The sequence below is a fragment of the Amblyomma americanum genome, chromosome 11 (assembly GCF_052857255.1).
Source record: "Amblyomma americanum isolate KBUSLIRL-KWMA chromosome 11, ASM5285725v1, whole genome shotgun sequence".
NCBI classification, from domain to species: Eukaryota; Metazoa; Arthropoda; class Arachnida; order Ixodida; family Ixodidae; genus Amblyomma; species Amblyomma americanum.
The window spans coordinates 53372570-53392869 of record NC_135507.1 but is presented as its reverse complement, the minus strand read 5'-3'; the positions used below and the strand labels follow the sequence as shown (position 1 = coordinate 53392869).

General features: G+C 45.4%; 1 protein-coding gene across 1 annotated transcript; it reads right to left on the bottom strand.

The window, feature by feature from the left end:
- Positions 1–11361: 11361 nt before the first annotated feature.
- On the bottom strand, positions 11362–16955 carry LOC144110337 (uncharacterized). Its single transcript, XM_077643190.1, has 3 exons — positions 16877–16955; positions 13350–13408; positions 11362–11689 (listed from the first exon to the last, which is right to left on the bottom strand). Exons 2-3 carry the CDS (start codon positions 13396–13398, stop codon positions 11433–11435), a joined length of 306 nt encoding a protein of 101 aa, XP_077499316.1. The 5' UTR covers positions 13399–13408; positions 16877–16955; the 3' UTR covers positions 11362–11432.
- Between the last annotated feature and the right edge of the window lie 3345 nt (positions 16956–20300).

The window sequence follows — 20300 nt, the reverse complement described above, 5'->3', positions numbered from 1 at the left end:
AGTACCTAATCTCTTCGAAGGAAAAAGAATCTGGACAACAATGTCCTTTTTTGTGTATAAAAGCGGCACTGGACACCACCGCTTCAGTCACCGAGTTTCAACCTCAGAAGCACCGACGAAACCAAAGGTGAGTCCTCAGTTTTGAAAGCAGCAATTATTTTGCACTCAAGTGACCAACTTTGTCTTGGCTGTTGTCCTCGATTTTCGTACGCGACAACAAAGCTTCGCTGATAGAAATGAGAATGGGGCGAAATGGCTTCAAGCGACAAGAATGTTTCCATTAAGGTTAAGAGAAATGTGAAATGTGGTATGAAAGGAATAATGCTGGCATACGGCTAAAGGTTTGCTCAAACGCATGGAGTATGTACCGTCACATACTGAATCATAAACTTCCTAAGGGAAAATATGTCAGACCAACTATTTATATACGTATTAATAAGATCAGGGAATAACTAGGTGTGGAAGACGATGGCCTTATAAGCCACTGTAAGAAGCCTTTGTAATCCTGTGATCACTACCGAAGCATCGAGCCAAAATATACATCTATGTATATAACTGACAACTGCCTGTCTTTTTGAGTTTCCTGTGTATTTAGATTTCAGTATTTGTTTAGTGAGGAAGCAGACAACAACGCACACATGGCACGTGTTCCTATGGCTGTCAGCATTTACAAAACTGAGAACCTTTCTTGTACAACTTGTAGACAGTATCTCAAAACTCCTGTTTTATTTTATACGCATTTTCTGCTACTCCTCTAGGCATCATATTTAAAAAATTGTAATTCCTCTTCTATTGCGAGAAACATCCTCATTTATAATTCATTTTTACGTAATATCGACGGGGGAACATTCGATTATTGTTCAAGTCCCTAAATTATCCTCAGCCATGCGTTGGAAACTGCTTATCATATTTCCCCCTTCTGAAATAAGGTCCTATCAGGGCAGAAATCTGTACAACGTCTATGTGGAACCGGAACAAATTTATCCGTGAGTTGCTAGTTGCTGAAGCATGCGCCGATTTTCTAGACATCCAAAAACTAGGATCATATGTTGCCTGCCAGTAGAGAATACCGCGCATCTCACTTGGACACACATTGTGGCTAAATGTTTGTCAGTGGCGCGGTAACTTTTTATAGCACATTCTCTTTCACCTAACAACGCGAACAAGAACAAACAATATAAGATCCTGTAGTTATACAAATTAACAGCTCCCGCCCAAGTGCTTGCATTGCTCCCAACACGAGTCACCAGATTGGACAACAATTTTGAAACCACGAAGCATGCTTATGAGGATGTGCATCCTGCACCCCTAAAAAGCACGCTGTTTCTCGTTGCAGTGAGTTCACCATGAAAGCCTACCTCATCGTGGCCCTCGTCGTCCTCGGACATCTGAGCCGTAAGTGAGATGTGTGCACGACATTAACGTCTACCTCTCAATTCATTGCCACAGGCAATAACTTCATGATTACTTCCACAACACTGACGCAGTAAGGAAGAAATCTATGAAAAATGTCATATTGGCTTTCTTGTGTTTCTGCCGAGATGTCAACGAACGTTGCGATACTAAATAGCCCGCGACCAACATTTGCTAATTCTAATTCTCTTGGACAACCGAGATGATGTGCGCTTCTGGAGCGTACTCGTGATTTCCCCGAAGTCGACGTCACTGTGCTGCCGTGTGACGAACTAGTTTACGAAGGTTTGGGGTGCATAGCCATGCAGCACCCTCCATTGCGCTAGTGCCTGAGTGCGGGTTGCGCGCCGGCCGACTGAGAAGTTGTTGGCAAGTATGTTGCTGTTAAAATATACCTCACGAGTGCTCCCCCATCGATCTTTGCATGTTAAGGAATTGGAGTGTTGTGTTATGTTTCATGGCGCATAGGCAAGTAAGGCCGTTATGTGCAAAGCGCCAGGTATCTAGGCAATCGGAAGCGCCGCTGAATGTCACTGCGGGTGTTTTCTTACGCCAGCAGTATGCGCAGTTTATTAATGCTATGTTTCAAGGCTTTTGCGAAACGCTTGCAATACCGTGACACCGCAAATATCAGGAGCCGAGCCTTTGTTTTAAGAGCTGGCTCCTCGTGCAACCAGATGGCGCCTGCATCGTTCTACGAGGTAGGGTGCCTCGTTGCGCGCGCTCCCCCTCGCCACCACGAGCGTTTGCTTTCAACCAGGAAAGGCGATTTTTCCCCACTGCCAAGAGGGCGGAAATCTTGAGAAAAAGTGCAATTCACTAGGCCAAGGAAAGTACCAGGAAAGGAAGGTAATTTGTTTCTACATCGGGGTAGCTATTATATAAAAAGGTGCAAACAAAAAAGAAATTAATGCATCTTACTGTCAGCCGAATAGAGATTGCTGCAGCGCGTGGTCAAAGTTTGAGGATTCAACAACGCATTTTAGAATGGAATTCCAGTCAGAAATTGTCCGTTAATAAACAGTCTGGATAAAAATTTTATTTCTGCAAAGTTTGGCTGTAGTGAGTGATCTCGGTGATGATGTGGTCGCGTTGTGTTGAAAACTTTCATGCACGGCGGATGGCATTGGTTTATTTGGGTGTTTACAATATACAAATAGTGAGCGAGGTATCTTTCTTATGGGCGCTAAGGGTGGAACGTTGTTGGGCAATAATTTGTTTATAGCAGACTTTGTTCATTTGCATTGCCTAAAGATGAACCTTACCAGTTTTTTTCTATATCTCCTCAAGGCGATCAGTATATTATTTGGCGTTAGGGCCCAGAAGGATAAAACATGCTTAAGCTGAGACCTGATTTACAAGGTGTTTATCTAAGATTTCCCACAATTTTTAAAAACACGCTTTTTCAGAGAGAAGAGCGTTTTCTTCGGCATAGCATTGTCAGATGTGCAGTACATCACAATACACTAAGCGAACTAAATGGAGGCTTGTTAATTAATGCTTAATATTTAACTTTTTCTTCATTACTGTTAGGCTTAGTAATTATTGAGGCAAGTACGCCACCGTAAGTAATACCTCATCATCATCATCATGAGCCTCATTGCACAGACTGCAGGACAAATGCTTCTCCTATATGCCTCTCCTTTGCCAGCTGAGGCCACCGTATCCCCCAAAATTTCATAATCTAATCTGCCCACCTAACTTTCTGCCGCCCCCTGCTACGCTTGCCTTCTAATGGTATACACTCTGCTACCCTTAAGGAGCCGTGATAATCTCTCCTCCGCATCACATGCCTTGCCCAAGCCCATTTCTTCCTCCCTCTTAATTTCCACTACAGTGTCGTTAGTCTGTGTTTGATCCCTCATCCGCTGTGCCTGCTTCCGGTCTCTTATATGTTACACCTATCATTTTTTCTTCCCATAGCTCGCTGTGTTGTCCTTAACTTAAGCTGAACCCTTTTCGTTAGCCTCCACGTTTCTGCCCCATAGGTGAGTGCCGGTTAGATACAGCTGTTGTATACTTTTCTTTCGACGAATATAGGTTAACTCCCATTCATGATCTGAGAGGACCTCCCATACGCGCTCCATCCCATTCATTATGTTCAGGTTTTTCCCCTCTTATTATCCGGATCAGTGGTCACCACCTCCCTAGTACACGCTTTTACCACTTCCAGCACCTCGCTACCAACTGTGATCAGTTGTTTCCTTGCGACACTTTTGATCTTTACTGTGGTTTTGTGCGCGCTATTTTCAGACCCAGATTCCTACTCTGCGTGTCTAACTTATTGATCATGCTTTGCAATACATCTCCTGAATGACTCAGCAAGGCAATCTCTTCCGCGCATCGTAGATTACTTTGGTATCCTCAACTGTTCCCAAACCAGGCCTGGGAACACCTGCTGGAAACAGGCGGTTATATTTATTGGCGAGATCGTGTCTCCCTGCGTGACAACCTTCGTTATTGGAATTTTATTTCTGTCTTCATGGAGGACTATGGTATCTGTGCAGTTGTTGTAGATATCTTCCACCATTTTCAAATAAGACTCTTCCTCACAGTGATTGTGTCAGATGTTTTCTCGCAATCATGGACGTCAGTAATATCTGTGCTAGTTTTATGGAATTTACAAAACGCGTTTATCCTCGGCGCGGAGGCCCGACAAATTCTGGGTACATCGCTCCAACATATATGCGTTTTAGAGAAGCTTCAAGCAAAACCTCTCCAGTGTGTGCAACTAATCGAAGTAGCCAAAATTTGTTAGGTTATAGCGCCGTGGGTGACATTTTTTCGATATGCTAAAAACTGACATGGATATTACTTGCGGGGTGCTGCCCATTTCTCAATAATTAAGGAGCCTAAGTGTAATAAATGAAAAGTTAACTATTCAATATTAGTTAACCAGCCTGCTAGTTAGCACGTCTTAGATGCATTTTGATTTACGCCGCCCCTGACATTCCCGTGCAGAAAAAAGAGCTGTTTTAACTCAAAAAGCTTATTTTTAAATTGTTGGAAAGTATTAGGTGCATGCGTTGCATGCGTTACAAGTCAGAGGTTTAAGATTGGGTGGATCATTTTTGGCTTTAGATCTGGGAAAAGAAAGTTTGCAAAAGCGCATGATTGAATATTATAAATATGTGCGTGCTCAATATAAATTTTGGTAACAGTGACACCGGCATATTTACTAATAGAAACATCGAAACAGAGGCAGCTGTCGAAGTGGCACCGAAAGACCTAACGCGTTTTTTTTTTTCACGTTTCTGTTTGAAGGAGTGTTTACGCGTGTCACGTTGAAACTCCAAACTTACGCAAATATTCTATGAAATAATCAGAGCTTTGTATTAGCGTGTATTCAGTAACTAAAGTTTTATTATTGTAAACTGTACAGTCACATTCAAACAATTCCAGCGGTAGTGACCGCCAAAATTTCCCAGCCTGTTTCCTGCCAAACCACCATTACAGTAGCCGGGTCTTCCTTGATTCACCTATTGCACAAATGTTTTTGTCGTCGATGTCGCATCGAGGTTAAATGTGTTCTGTGCTGACCGTGTGCCTCTGACTGCTCATTTCAGAAATCCATGCCGCAACTATGAACAGCCCGAAGAAAACTGTCAAAGGAGTGAAGGAGCTGCAGCGAGTTATCTCTGAGGCTCTGAAGGGCAACCGTGAGGAGATCATCGCAGCCACGAGAGCCCTGCAAAGCTCAGTGGGCGACACGATTGACTAAACTGAAGAGCACTTTTTCTCAGCGTTGGCAATTGCCGTGTCATCTGCCATTGCGGGCGGCATTGCGGGCGGCGCGGCGACGGCTGGCATAGGACATGCCATCAAAAGTGGCTAAGCCACTCCTAATTTCGCTTTTTTCACTCTTGGGCAATAAAACTTCTCAGTGATTTTGGCAAAATTATAAGTGATTGTGTATCGGTTTCTGCATGCGATCGAGAATTAATGCTCCTGCTTTCGTGTTTGGACGATGTGTTCGTGAACGAAGGGCCCGCAAATATTTAAAAAATGCGCGCGCTTCTCCCCATTATTTTACCCCTCATCCATTTACAATCGAGTTGCTGCTATAAGGCGAGGTACTTTTTGACGAAACCAAAAGCTTCTGGGGAGTGTGTGTTCGTGCAAGATCCGGAAGCGTTTCTCATATAAGGCTCACACACATAGGTTTTAGGAGGCGGGCCATACAGCAGTGGATAAGACGGATGTAATTCAATGGCATCTGAGTCTAATGGCATAGGAGACTTGAAACGACGGCAGTCGGTCTCGCGCTCTCCCGTGACACAACACGACAGTGTTAAAAACGCATTCGAAAAGTTCAGCATTCACTCACCGTATTGCAATGGCGCTGCTGACTGTGAGCTTACCTCTGATCCGTTTGCTCGTTTTTGTTGTATTCAACGAAGCGGCGATGATGTCGGTTTTCACTGAGGTCACACTAGACCGACAACGACACCAACTTGTTCAACACGTGCAATTCATTGTAGTGTGCTTTTTCACCCCAACAGCATGATCAAATGGGGTCAGCGGATGGCTACCCTTTGTGCTTATATATTCATCTGCTTTGTCACTACCTTATCTTTATAAGAAATAAGCGAAACGATTGGCTACATTTGCTGTTTTTACACTTGAACTCTCGCGAGTGATAAACATCCCCAAATTATTAAATATTAATCGACGACGACCCCTTCTGCGCCGACTATGCTTAGGTAACGGTATCACTTTTATCTTTGTCATGAAAATGCGCACAATGCTCTGAAACTGCGTTTGGGCCAGCCAGCATTTAAAGTTCGATCAAGCCGCAGGTGCTGTTTTCACTGTTTTAAATTTCGAAGACATCTAAAAGTGCTATGCTCATTGGTTTCGGTGAATGCTGGCTTCGGTCATGTACAGGGTTGGACACAAGTTCCTAGGCCACAGGGTCTGGAGTTCATCGGTATGTCCCGGCACTTACGCTGCGGACAAAACTATTAAGGTCCTCAGAGGTCAGAACGACACTTCTGCCACCCTCTGCAGATATATTGAGCTTCGGAGGTGTCGTAACCGCCTGGCTATAGGGCTCTAAAGCAGGCCCTGTGGCCTGGGAACTTTTGACCGACACTGTAGGTATGTGATAACGAGCACCTTTCCATTCCATTGTCTGCACAATAACAAATGAAGACCGCGATTCTGGCAGTCTTGATGCCGTAGGCAGCATAGGAGGGTTCCCGCACAGATTCCGCCCTCACCGTTCGATCACGTTCCTACGTGGCACTCGCGGTTATACAGGCCGTACTACGTCCACCACAATGTACGGCAGTGGCGCTGGTGAACACACGTGCAGGCCACTATCGGGGAACGCCGCAGATACAATTCTCTTTGTTAAAGGCGCGCTAAATTCTATACTTTTGACTAAGGAACCCTTGTAATTTCTCGGCTTAGCTGACATAAGCGAAACCTCAGACGCAGAGTAGAAGAACAAAGTAAGTCTCCTCTTCAGGAGACGAATATTAATATTGTAAAGATCAGGCGAGCATCGTTTGCTCTTTAGTGTGCAGGAATATTCGGTAGGGCCAATATTAACTCCGATGCGCAAAAATAGCTTAGGTAATTCCTATAGCAGCACCACGCGAATGAATGGGGAGCTTGGCCAATCAGTGCACAGATGGCATCGAATTCGGTGTTTATAGATGGCTTGCACGTGAAGTGAAGATAACCTTGAGGCAGTAACACGCGTAGCTGGTACAACGGAACTCCCCGTTAGGAGAAGCTAACCGCGATTCAAGGCATTGCAAATCGAACTTAGAACGAAGAGATAGATGAAAATTGGTACAGATTAAAGTAAATCAATATAAAGGGTGGTGGAAACCTGTGCAATCAACACTTCAGGAAAGACGGATATCAGAGAAAAAAACGCCGCATAAAACGGTTTGTTTGTGCGTCCTATATACGAGATACGAAATGAAGAACACTCTCTCCTTTATCCCTTCCCTTACGGCGCGGTTCAAATGTCCGCGGATATACGAGACAGATACTGCGCCATTTCCTTTCCCCAAAAAACCAAATATTATTATTATTAGAAACATAACTGTCCTTTGTGCGGAGGCTTTACGGCTACGTATAAAAACTGGTTGTGAGGGAAAAAAAAGCCCAGTAATTTCCTATTTCTCGGTGTACACCTAAACTGCGAATGACCAAAGTGATAAAGTAAGAAATGACAGAAGGAAGAGATAAAGGCGCGTTCCGAAAGAGAGCTCTAATCAAAAAAAAAATTATGACAGCACTTGTCTGCTTGCATGGATGAATGCGAAAGCATGAGTTTTGAGGAAAGGAAAGGTTTACGAGAAGAGGAAAGGACGCAGCAGCTCTCAGATCTCTACATCTGGGTGGACACCTCAGCCGCGCCTTAAAGCATGCAACTGAAGGTGCATATGTCATCTGTCCGAACACATTGCAAGTCTCAGAAAGCATGCAGTTGAAGGTGAATATGTCATTGGTCCCAACCCCTGTCGCAAGCTAGCTTCCAACTTAACTAAAATATGTAAGCTATATGCTAAGAGAAATGCTTTGACGCCGCCCAAACTGCTGTACGACGAACGGTTGCTCAAAAACTCGGCAGCTACTTCGGTCTATGCGAGGTAGTTCAGCGTCTTAATGACGTCACCTACCAAGTTTTACTGCGGGACCCGAGATCCTTACCACGGCGGCGCCATCCGACTGAGACTGTCCACGTGGTGCGCATGAAACCTTATCACGACAGGCTGCAACCCGTTTCTAGGAGAGTTATCGACCCCTTTTGTGATTTCGCTGCGAAAACCAGGAGACTGCGAGAATGGTGCGCTAGACTTGCGTGGTGGTTAACCGGTGCCATTCATTCAGCGTACTCGGGTGCGTGAGGTCTCGAACGCGAAGGCAGTCGGAGTTGCCATGCAACCGCCATGAGAAGGAGTCTTCCATGGAAGCGAGAACGTGCTGGTAAGCTCAAGCAACGCGAAGCTGGAGGTTTGCAGAGGCTAAGGAAAACCATGAAGCACATGGTGAAGCCCAGAGAACTGAACGATAACGGCTGCTGCAGAATGGCCAGCCGGAGAAAAAGAGTCAGCGGGCTGACATAATGCTACACAAGCGAGCAGAAATAATTGGCCAGTCATGATCTTTGTATTTGGAAGTTATTCTTACAAAGCCAGCTGTGCAAACTTATGGCGCATTCAAATCGGAGATCTGGGTCCGAGCTCTGAATTCGCGAAGGAGCAGGAAATCTATGCGGGACTTTATTAACCAGGGATTTCGAATTCAGATTGTCTATTAAACACTTAAGTAAAACGCATGAGCCTGCAATTTGCTCCAGTGTTAAAGAACAAACTAGCCTGAACACAAGCTATAATTCATTCCATTAAAGCATGCTTTTCGATTCGCGGAACAAAAAAAATGGTGCTTCGGATGGCTAATTGGAATATGGAATTAGGCAAGGCACTCTAAGCCTCGTTGTGCGTTGTGTGGTAGCAAAAGTTTCGCCGACGAAACAGTGCGCGAAAGACATGGTGCAAAACCAAGAACACGATGACAAGAGCGCTTGCTAACACAAGGTTTATTTGAAATGTCGAGCACAAATACTCAGAAGTTCTGCACAGGCACGTTTTCTGGACCGAAAGTTGTCTATAAAAACAACGTTTGTATCTGCAGATCACTCGTCTAGACGCTTGCAGTTAACTTCCATTTATTTCCAGAAACGCAAAGCATTCGTTTTCTGTGCCAGAGTTTACTCGACGCGAGCTAAAGGCTAACTTCAAACAAAACTTTTGTTTCGCATCGGAACCTTAGGCCGTTTTCACTATTATGCTCATAACAGTACTTTATTTTATTTAACACTGGCCTTAATAATAAAAGTTATGTTCAAGAAAGCTGAACTTGATGCACACGGGCAACCAAAAACACAGCAAAAGAAAACGGTGCCGTATAACAGCCAGAAGCAAGATATGTTAAAAGAAATGCCAATAACCAAAAATACTAACCATTCCAGACCAGGAGCTCTTTCTTTGTAAGAGGGAGAGAAAAGGTGGCAACGATTTACGGTTCCGAAAAATTTGCGAAATTTTACTGACCTGCCGCGCCAACGTTTCTCTGCTCCGGTTAAAGACCGTGCAGCAAGATCCGCTTTGGCTGCCGAAGCCGGACACCATCGAGGCAAGCTGAGACAGCATTCGGCCGCGGCACGCAGCGTCGAAGGTCTTGCGCACGTCGACGACCCCCGCAATATGCTTTTTTTAGGGGGGGGGGGGGGGGGGGAGGCGAAATGGTGTGCGGATGAATAAGGAACATGTTCAGAGCCGAGATGTGGTAGACCACATGCTGTGGCACGCCCTCAAGAGACGCTTGGGTTTCCACAAGGCTCAAGCGTGCTGAGTTGCCCTAGTGGTCGGCCTCAGCAAGTTATAGCACTAGTGCAATATTTTTGGGCCTCTTCAGGTCAGTTCTCAACCTCCATATCGCCACTCCTACCACTGCTCTTTGCAATGGGCGTCTTTCATTCTCTCTGTTGTCATTAAATTCACTCTGCATCGTGACTTAGAGCTTGGAAGTAGCCCTCCCATCTTCGACACAACCCCTTCCTCCACCATCAACTCTCCGGCTTCCAGTCTAAATGTCACCCCTATCCCGTCCAACACGCGCCCCGTCCCGCATGCTCCTCATTGTCATGCGGCCACACAGACCATTCCCCTGTCTTCGCTGCCCAAAGAGTGGCCAGCACTGGTACCTATTTCCTGACTTTTCGAGATTCCGGCGCCTGTGTGGTCCATCGTCAAATATCCGCTAACTAAAAGCAAATCCTTCCCTTCATCGTCGTTTCCATCTGATGGTGGCAGCCGGCGCCGATTTCAACTTTTCAATCTTGTGTTTTAAGAATAGCCTCTCAAAAAAAAAATAAAAACTAATTTCTAGTGACCACATGGACGAGGCACCCTAAGGTCCAGTAGTGTCCCAGAACTGAAAAGAATGTTCCGATATACAGCCACCATAACATTCTCTAATGTGTGCCAAGGCGGGTTTGGAACAGAATGTTATTCCATCCAAATAAAGGCGCTCTGTACTGATCATCAAAGCAGCATTGCATATGTCATTATGGAGGGCCTAGCTCGGTCGCACTTGTCGCGAACAAGGATAATCTGAGGGTGGCTTTTCGCGATGCTCACCACACTCGCAGTTCTCAAGTGTTTACGATAGAGCTTCGCTAAGCTTAGCGACTATGTGAACGATACATACTAAGTACTTGTGCTGAGGCTGATATGAAAGACAATTCGCACACTGGCACAAACAGAAACTGCCGAAGAGCTCATGATTTCAGCAAAATGTACCCTGCTTCAGAAGACCACCTTTATTGAACCGCTCTGAGGACAAAAGAATTGGCAGTGGCTTAGCTTGGCTAACCCTGGAATTCAGCGAAAGGCAAGGACGCTTGCTAAGCGTCTGAGGCTCGTCCGTGGCAGCTCCGCTGCACGCTCGCTACAGCCGTTCTATATATACCCACACGACCACGTGGCTATGACGTGATGTCACATGGTCTTACGGCACCCCCACCGGATGTTATCACGTGGCTTCACATCACCGCATCGGATGCTCTTAAGGTCAAAGGTCAAGCTACAGTTCACCCAATGTCAAAGGTCACAGGTCAACTGAAGGCCACGGGTCGAGGTCAGGGGTCAAGGGTTCGGCGCCATAACTGTTCCACATATGGTCATTCACGGCTAACGTGGTTGGGCTGAAGGTCGTTCAAGGTCATTCTCCGGCCTACGCGACGACTGCTTTACCTAGCGTAGTGCAGCTTTTCGCTTCACAATGTTGATGACAAAGTCGCGGTTTTTATTAATGGACAAGTTCACACACCAAGAAACGTCTTTGTGCTCACAGACGCATATACTCGAGTTGTGACGGGAAGAACTTGAACTTTGAATTTTTTCAGAAACCGAGACACATGCATTTATTGCTTTGTACAAACGCCATCTGGTTTTATTTATCTCTATCAAAGAAACAGTGATCTTAACTTCTCGTCATCCACGTTTGATTGCAGCTTCTACGCCAGCTTCCACAGCGGCGGCGGCTGCAGTAGAAACCACGGCTGTTATCACGGCTCCGATGAATTGCTCGTCAGTTTCGTCGCCCGTGTTGTCCATAGAGCTCTTCATGTTTCTCACGGCTGCAATGATATCTTCACTGTTGTTCATGACAGCGTCGTAAATTTTTTTCTGCAGTTCCTTGCCTCCTTCCAGAGTTTTCTTTGGGCTGTTCATAGCTGCGGCTTGGATTTCTGCAATGAGCAGTCAGAGGCACAAACACAACACTGAACAAACTAGACCTCGACGTGACACTGAGGATAGGGAGCAACGCAATGGGTGAATTACAGAAATTAAAACGCCATTACTGGTAATTAAGCAAGGCTCAGGGATTGTCATGCTGCTCTGGCTAAAAACAGGCACGAAGAGCGTTCCACTAACTGCCGCTTGACATTTAGCTGAACGTTTCAACCTGCGCTAAGCCGTTATATCATATCGTATGGGTTTCCGCATTTCTAATGCCCTCCCAAAACTCAGCAGGTTCATTGGCCCGCTGGACTGACATCCCAGCTCTAGTAGTTTGGTAGTTAAGGATGACGACGCTCTTCACTTCTCGGGCTAAGTTTCAATGGTATCTAGTGGGTTTCCACCGTCCCTATGAAAATATTCTCAATCTCCCAGAAACAGCCTGCTGTTGCGCCTTGGTTAGAAGTACCCATATTGTTGCGAACCGAATTGTTAAGCACTCCCCATGCCTCCGGTTTTCTGAGCCAGGCGTGTTTTCTACTGGCAGCTATATTCAATGGAGATTACCCTGAATTACACGCATGGTTCCAGCGCTTGGCGGTGCAGCAAACCTTTTCGGGGCCTCTCTTTTTACGAGTGTTCCTGAGAACTGTTCAAGCAAACTCTTTACATTTGCTTCTCGCTTACTCGATCATTTGGCAGCGTTTTAAGCTAATCGAGGCCGTTTTTTTATATTTGTATTTCTTTCATGTGTTCAAATGTACTGTGCCCTGCCTCTGGTTTGATTTCTCAGTATGGGCCATCTCTTGTAAGAACGTTCTTTTTATTTGTTGCGCGTTCGGCCGTAACGAGCTGTGTTTTCCGCCACTGATGCGCAAATGGTATACGCATTTTAATGCATATTTATTATAATACACACGTGTATTATTCGTTATTCTAATATATAACGCCCGAAATGTAATTACAATATAGCATGAATTGCGGGCTTAAGCTATTTACTATTTCGATCAATTATTCTTTAGGAGTTCTGAAAATTCTCGGTTGTGTTTCACGGACATGGAAGTGAAGCATTTGTCCAGAGCCAAATAGGTGCTAATCTGGGCTCACAAACAAGTAGCTATGTGATTACGTGGGAGTTTAAATCACTCCATAAAACCTTACACAGCGCATTTTGATGAACTGCGCGGTCACAATAGCCGCAAGAGGGAAGAGACCGTGGAAAATGCGAGGACATTGCAGATATGATGAAATGCGGGGAAGAAAAAACAACTCCTGCATACATTGCTTAATCAGGAGCGGCAACATGAAATTAGCTGAAGCAGGGCAACAGTTTCGAATACTGCTTGGTCGACTGGAACCCGACCGCGGCGGCTGCGTTTTTATGGAGGAAAAACGCTAAGGCGCCCGTGTGCTGTGCGATGTCAGTGCACGTTAAAGATCCCCAGGTGGTCGAAATTATTCCGGAGCCCTCCACTACAGCACCTCCTTCTTTCTTTCTTCTTTCACTCCCTCCTTTATCCCTTACCTTAAGGCGCGGTTCAGGTGTCCATCGATATATGAGACAGATACTGCGCCATTTCCTTTCCCCAAAAACCAATTATTATTATTATGCCGCTGTGGGTAAATAAATAAATAAATAAATTAATTAATTAATTAAATCTCACTTACGGCTCAGATGTCCGAGGACGACGAGAGCCAAGATGAGGTAGGCTTTCATGGTGAAATCACTGCAATTATGGGGAAGACTTTTTAAGGGGTGCAGGATGCAGAAAATCATACCCACATGGTTCATGAAAAAAAAAACACGATGCAATTCATATCATTCGAGTGGTTAAAACAATTGTCAAGCATTTAAACCTTATTTTAATGGGTTCTCATTCTGCTGTCAGCTTTTGTCTGGCGTGGCCTCCTTCAACAGGGTCTGGTATTAAAAGTGCGAAGCCACCCCCTTAGTATGCTATGTCTTGCGAGGTTCAACTAAGCCCAGAAAATGACGCCATAATGCTGAAAACAGGTTCTCGGTGTGAAATATTTGAATTTTTTACTTCTGTATTGTCCGTTGCTGCCCATTTATTGGTAGTGCTAGGTCAATCGCCGTTGACTCATGTGTTCAAGGTGTTCGTGTATGGGCGACGATTTCTTGGCGCCAGACATGGCTAGTCTGCATTTTTACGAGCGTTCAATAACAGCCGCATGCTGAAAAAAAGTGACTTTTTTCACTGTTTAGAGACATTCTTCCATTATTCTGATACGCAGCAAGATCTTTCTTTCAAAGTGTTTCTATCGATCGCATCGATAAGTTAAGGCTGCCATAGAATCTCAATACGGAACGCTTTTGATGATATTGCCGCAAATCTTTGTAGTGTTTGTTCATTCTTTAAAGCTGCCTGAACTCGGCTTTATCACTTTGCTTGTGACGCAATATGGGGCGAGATTTATCTCGATTGATCGCATCCAGACGGAGCCGATTCTGCGCTGTTCCAGAATGTCGTAACTTTGCACGCCGTATCTCGAAATGTCTCTATCAGCTTTAAATTGAGTACGGCCGAGAGCGGCAGGCATTCTGTTCGTCAACCGCCGAGCACGCTTGTTGCTATCTATGCCGCCGCCGAGTGATTCAGTCCATTGAGGGCGCAAGTCAGCCCAAATAAAGAGTTTCGCTTAGAAGCCATTTTCGCTGTCTACCCGTTGCCCGAACTGCAGTCGCCACAACGTGGCAATAGAAAAACGTTAATAGAAAAAGAATTCTAGACTGCCGTCGGATAATCTGCGGATATATCGATTACTATAGTGAAATCTTGTATTATTTGACAAAATTGCGTTCATAAACGTTTTCCCGCGTAAAGATTATTTCCTCTATAAATGTTGGGTATACTCTAAAGTCACCAAATTGTTTATTATGACTCGCGTTATAATTTACACATCCATTGAGGATAGAGCGGCTCTTTGCAATTGCAGTGACGAAACCTCCCGTATAGTGCAGGGTCCCTTTTCTTCATAGGCAGAAGTTACCCCGTCGCATGAAAGCAGCGAGGAGAAAATTTTGCATCGCATAAACAGATATGGTATCGGAGAGGAAACTCGGCAGAACACAAGAATAGATATACAGGTGAATGGGGTTAGGAATGCCAAAGATCCTCTGCTTTGATTGCTACACATTACCGCGCCTGAGTCTAATATTAAGTTATACTGCCCTAGACAAGCCCTGTATATCTCGAGACACTTCTAGCATGCACGGCTACAGCCGCTTGCCGGGTGGAGCTGAAGGATAAAAATCCCAGCGGTAGCTTCGAAAGTTGGGTTCATCAACCTTTTTCAACGGCCTCCGGTATTAGTGCGAGCAGAGGAAGCATTACGTAGGTCGCGTTTTAAAGTGGAGATTATCAATGGAACATCATAATCAATAATATGGCCCAGAAACTCTCAGGACTGCCCGATTTTCCAAGAATTACATGTAGAAAACATCCCTATTGAGATTTTAAAACTAATGTCGAGGGAAAATGGGCAAGTGAAGATCACATAAAGGCATGTTCTGTCAGGAAGGTATACTTATGTTGTGCTAGTTGTTGAGTCTTGTACGCTCGACACTTCGTCACTGAAAGTATTCATGAACCATGGAAGGCAAACGCGATGTTATTTGACAACAAAGGTGCTGTCAGAGACGAAAAATTTACAAAAGCATTTCTTTTCTGTTCGTTGCTTGCGATGTGCTCCCTACAGTAATTGCTATTAGGTTCGGCGCTCAGTTTAACTTCGCTGTACCGAGTCAACGAGCTTTCTACTTGGAAGATAATTTGGAAACAATCTATTTCGATGCCATTCATTGTGTTACGGTTATGAGGGGTAATATCTTTCAAAATACAAAGTTTATATTATTGGCCAGTACTCTACTACGCCGAAACATGTAGGTCGTAGCCTAAAATTAGAAAGCCACACCTTGTTACGAAATTATAATTATAAGGGTGACCTCGGAAGAGCGAGAAAGATTGGCGGCGCCGATTATGATTAGGGTACAAACTTTAATAACGCATACCCACTCCAAATCTAAGGGTGCAAAATAAGCTCGTGGGAAATCTATTTGTTGCTAACGCGTGGCGTGTCATGTGACGCGACCAGAAGGTACTACAAGGGGTGGAGATGCTATAACCAAGAACGGCTACGCAAACTGGATAGGTTAGATGCGGAAACTGTCTAGCTTAGGGTGGCCGGCAGATTATCCAAGGAGAGGATAATTGCGGTAATACTTTTCTTTTGCGTTGTAGTCTATCCGGCCATTTACGATTGCAGTGCGGCATGTTCCCACACTGAAGTGCAGAAATGGCGCCCGCAACCCGCAAATATCAGTGCGGAGTTAACCATGTTTCCTAGGTCGCACGATTGGCTTTTTCAGTGCGTATATAAGCATATCAATTTCTCCGGCTCTCGTCATAATCTACAGTGATCTATTTTTACTTTCACCGTCGTTGTGACAGGATGCTTGCGCTGTCAAAGCGCGCCCATACGATGACTTAAAGTACATGGAGACTTAGATTCAACGCTACATGCTTACCAATATCACAAATAAGCTCACAAATGGGGCAACCGTGGAACGATAATCTCTCAAGGTATGTGTGCGCTCTTGTGTGCTTCTCGACTGGAGAAATATCGAATGTAAATATAACAGCAAATGAAGTGTCTCAGACAGTCGCGCGCTACCCTCATGATAGTTATAATTTGACTGGAGCAGATAGTCGTTATACTGCAGTCTATATAGTCCACTTCTGCACCGAGTAATTCCCTTGTCTCGCAGCTGTCTTTCTTTCTTGGCTGAACTTTCTTGCCTCTCCACAACCAAATGAATTTTTATCCCTCGATCTGAAGGCCACAAGGCAGTTTTAAATAATTCGGACTGAATCATGTTTCTCATTGCACAAAGCTCGCGGTTCTCTCTGTACGGGGTATGCGTGCAGGTGCACATACTGCGTGCTTTTCAAGAAACGTGGTGTCGTAGGCCTCGCGTATGACTTCTCTCCCCTTTATACACTTTTTACTCATATTTATATTAATTCTCTTTTGATTCAAGCTAAATCGCCCGACTGTCCGTTCTCGGAAAAAAACATTTTTGTCGCTTCGCAAATATCCCTGCAAACAGCAACAGCAATGTTGATCACTTCATAAAAAAAAGACAGCTACTGCATACTCATAGGAAGGCTCACCTCTTGTCTCTCGGCGCTTCTGAGGTTCCAGTTCGGTGATTGAGGCCGTGGACTGCAGGCCGGTTTTATACCGAAAAAAAGGGGGAGGGGGGGGGCAGTTTTTCGCATATCTTTTCCCTCGGAGAGATTACTGTTTCCTTTCTTATTTTGGTGTATGTTTCAGGGTCGCCTTTGTTTTCCGTCATCATCCGGGTATTGCACCGCTATCGCATGCTTTGCCTACTTCCCTGGCATTTTATCAATTCCCTGTGCTTCCCGACGTCAGGACGAGACGCTGTTCTGAATAGAATATGGATTGATCCTGGGCGCGGCTTCACAACCTGCTAAATGCGGATTCAATAGGGCCAAGTCGATATACAAGTAGATAAGCAGTGAAAAAAGCGATTTCTAAGCAGTTTATCGACCCTGGCTTACCATTGCGTGAGCAACATTCCTAACCTCGCGACCCCAACAGACAATAGCTAACAGAATTGCCCTACTTGCAGGAGATTAAAAAACGGCAACTTATGCGGTGAGCTGCAGAATTTCCTGCGTGCATTGTTTATCAGTTTTGCATTCTCTCACAATGACGTCAAGTAGTGCAAAGCCCCCGTCCTGAAGTTCTTCAGAAGAACGGCAGTTCGGGAGGGTTCGTTTTCCAAAGTTATTCATAAAACAGCGCTACGGACATGGGTGCATTCTTTTCTTCTCAGTCCTTTGCCCGTAGCGCTGCTTTATGAATAAGAATGAACTTATTCATTTCTTATCTCCTGTTGTAGAAAAAAAACAGCACAGTGCGGAATCAGACAGCATAACGTTCGGTTAATGGAAATGAGTTGCTTATTACTACCGTCTCTGCAAAGGCAGCCTTTGACCGACAGGTTTGTAGAGGAAAGAAATTTTAAGGTGTAATACATACTACAATAAGAACCGAAGACTGGTAAGATTTCAGCATGACAGTATCCTTCTATCCTGCGGCTATTATTGCGCATGTGCGTCTTCCGGACAGTAAACAGCACAAACTGTACCATATCATGCCACTTTGCTGTTCTTCTCTGTCTCCTTCTTACAATCCAAATGTGTATGTGGCTGACCAGAATGTTACTGGACCCATGGGCCTTTTACGATAAGTGAGGACAATCAGAATCAGAATTCTAAAATCAGTCTCCTCCGAGGGACGACAGGCCATCCGCCTGTCCGAGGGGAATAACAGATCGCCCGACTGTGCGGCAACCACCAAGGACTTTCGATACTGTGGCCGGCCGGCATCTCACCCATCGATTGGCCCTTTCTCGTATCTTAAATTCGTCTACCCACGAACTTGTGCAACGTGCCCACCCCTCGCAACATATCGCCTGGACTTCAACGACCGTAGCCCAGGCTGCTAACTATATAAGCAAGCCTTCTCCGCTCCCGCTACAGCTTATAATAATTGGTTTTGGAGGAAAGGAGATGGCGCAGTATGTCTCACTTATCTCGGCGGACACCTGAACCGCGCCGTAAGGGAAGGGAAAAGGAGGGAGTGAAAAAAGAAAGGAAGAAAGAGGTGCCGTAATGGAGGGCTCCGTAATAATTTCGACCGCCTGGGGATCTTTAACGTGAGGAAGCGGCGATAGCACTAGCTATGACTAGTAGTAATGCTGACCTGATCTTCAGCGATTCAAAAACAGCCATCCGAAATTTGGCGAGGGGCAGAATATCTGTCACAGCGGCGCGGTTGCTGAATCGGGCCACGGAGCGAGGGATTACGGAGACGGAAATTGTCTGGGTACCTGCACACTCTGGGAACCCTGGGAACGAGACGGCTCACATGAATGCTTGAGGTTTCGTCAGCTGAGTAGGTGAGCTGGACGTCCCGGGAAGGTCCACGAGAGATGGGCTGGTATCCTTTCATGACATTACTAATCATTTCAGACTTGAGCGGAGGATTTACCCACCCCCGGACAAGCAATTGGTGAAGGCGCAGGAATGCGTCTGGCGACGATTGCAGACTAGATGTTTCTTCAACCCATACGTATTGAGCAAAATCTACCCGGACATTCAGCCGGAGTGCAAATGGTGTCACGAATTGGCAACCTATGACCACATATTATGGAGCTGTAGCATAGCACCGCCACCGGCGGACATTATGCGTGATCCTTCCCTCGAGCAGTGGGAGGCCGTGTTGGCCAGCTCAGACCCGGTCGTCCAGACCAGGGCCGTGGAGTGGGCCACCCAGGTCGCCGTCAGCCATGGGTTGATGGCCATCTGACAAGGAATCGTCCACACATGCTCTCTGACGAAAATAAAGTTTTTCCATCCATCCATCCATTAACGTGCACTGACATCGCATAGCACACGGACACCTTGTGCGTTTCGCCTCCATAACTTATACAGATGTAGAATCGCGCTTTTCGTAGTATTCATCAGTTCGTTTATCTCGTGGTGGCAGCCTTTTGCGACCCAGTCTTTCGATTCTCGGAAGTGTGAATACAGAAACGAGGCAGAAAGAATAAATCGCTGCCTGTTGTTTCAACACTCTCCTCGCGAAAGCGGGCCTGCACACGACAGACAAGCGCTTTCGATAGAATTTAAAATCAGCGACGTTGATTTAGGAAGAGTTTTGTTCAAGGAGTGCAAGAAATCTAGAGCAATTAATGTTTTTTGCACTAGAGATGAGCATGATCCAGCGACTGACAGTCTACATGTGCGGAGAACAATCTAGGTATTTTTTTTGGGGGGGTGGGGGTGGGGGGGGGCGTTTCTTATAGCCTGAGTCGCTTTTGGGACGTTAAACCCCCAAAAACCAAACCTACGTAGTTTTGCATGTTACTGTCGCTTAGTTTCAATTTGCATAAATGCGTCGTTTTACATTTTTTTGAGAGCGTTAGTTCTTATTACGTTTGTCAAGGACGCGTCCGTCTGCAATGGTGGTCAAATTGACCAAAACAGTAACCACGTGACCACATTGTATCACATAGCAACAGTGGCCCGTAGCTCTCAACTGATGCCTGCACTTTCGATCTGTTATGTATGTCCCAGTATAGCAACCATCAAAGTGGGACTCCTCCTCCCCGGGACCACCAATTCCATAAAATTTCGGTGCCACCCGTTTGACGCAGAATGTTCGAAGTGGTGCCAAATGACTTGGCATGTTCCTGAGGTTAAAATTACTGATTGATATGAAGCCCAAAATGTGCGTGGGATACGTAACAACGACCTTTCCTCCCCGAAACCGTACATTCCCAGGACCTTCAGACGGCCATTTCGGCCGAACCGTTTGTCACAGGGGGTTCCGGATGCCGTCAAACGATTCGTCGTGTTGTGATGCACACGTTTAAAAGATTTATTAACTGATATAACGAGGAAATATACCGGATATAACGAAGGTAGCTGTAAATCGCAATAGTAGTGCAAAGCCCCTGATGTAGATGGCGCTGCTTGTGTCTTAGAAGGGATGTTTCCG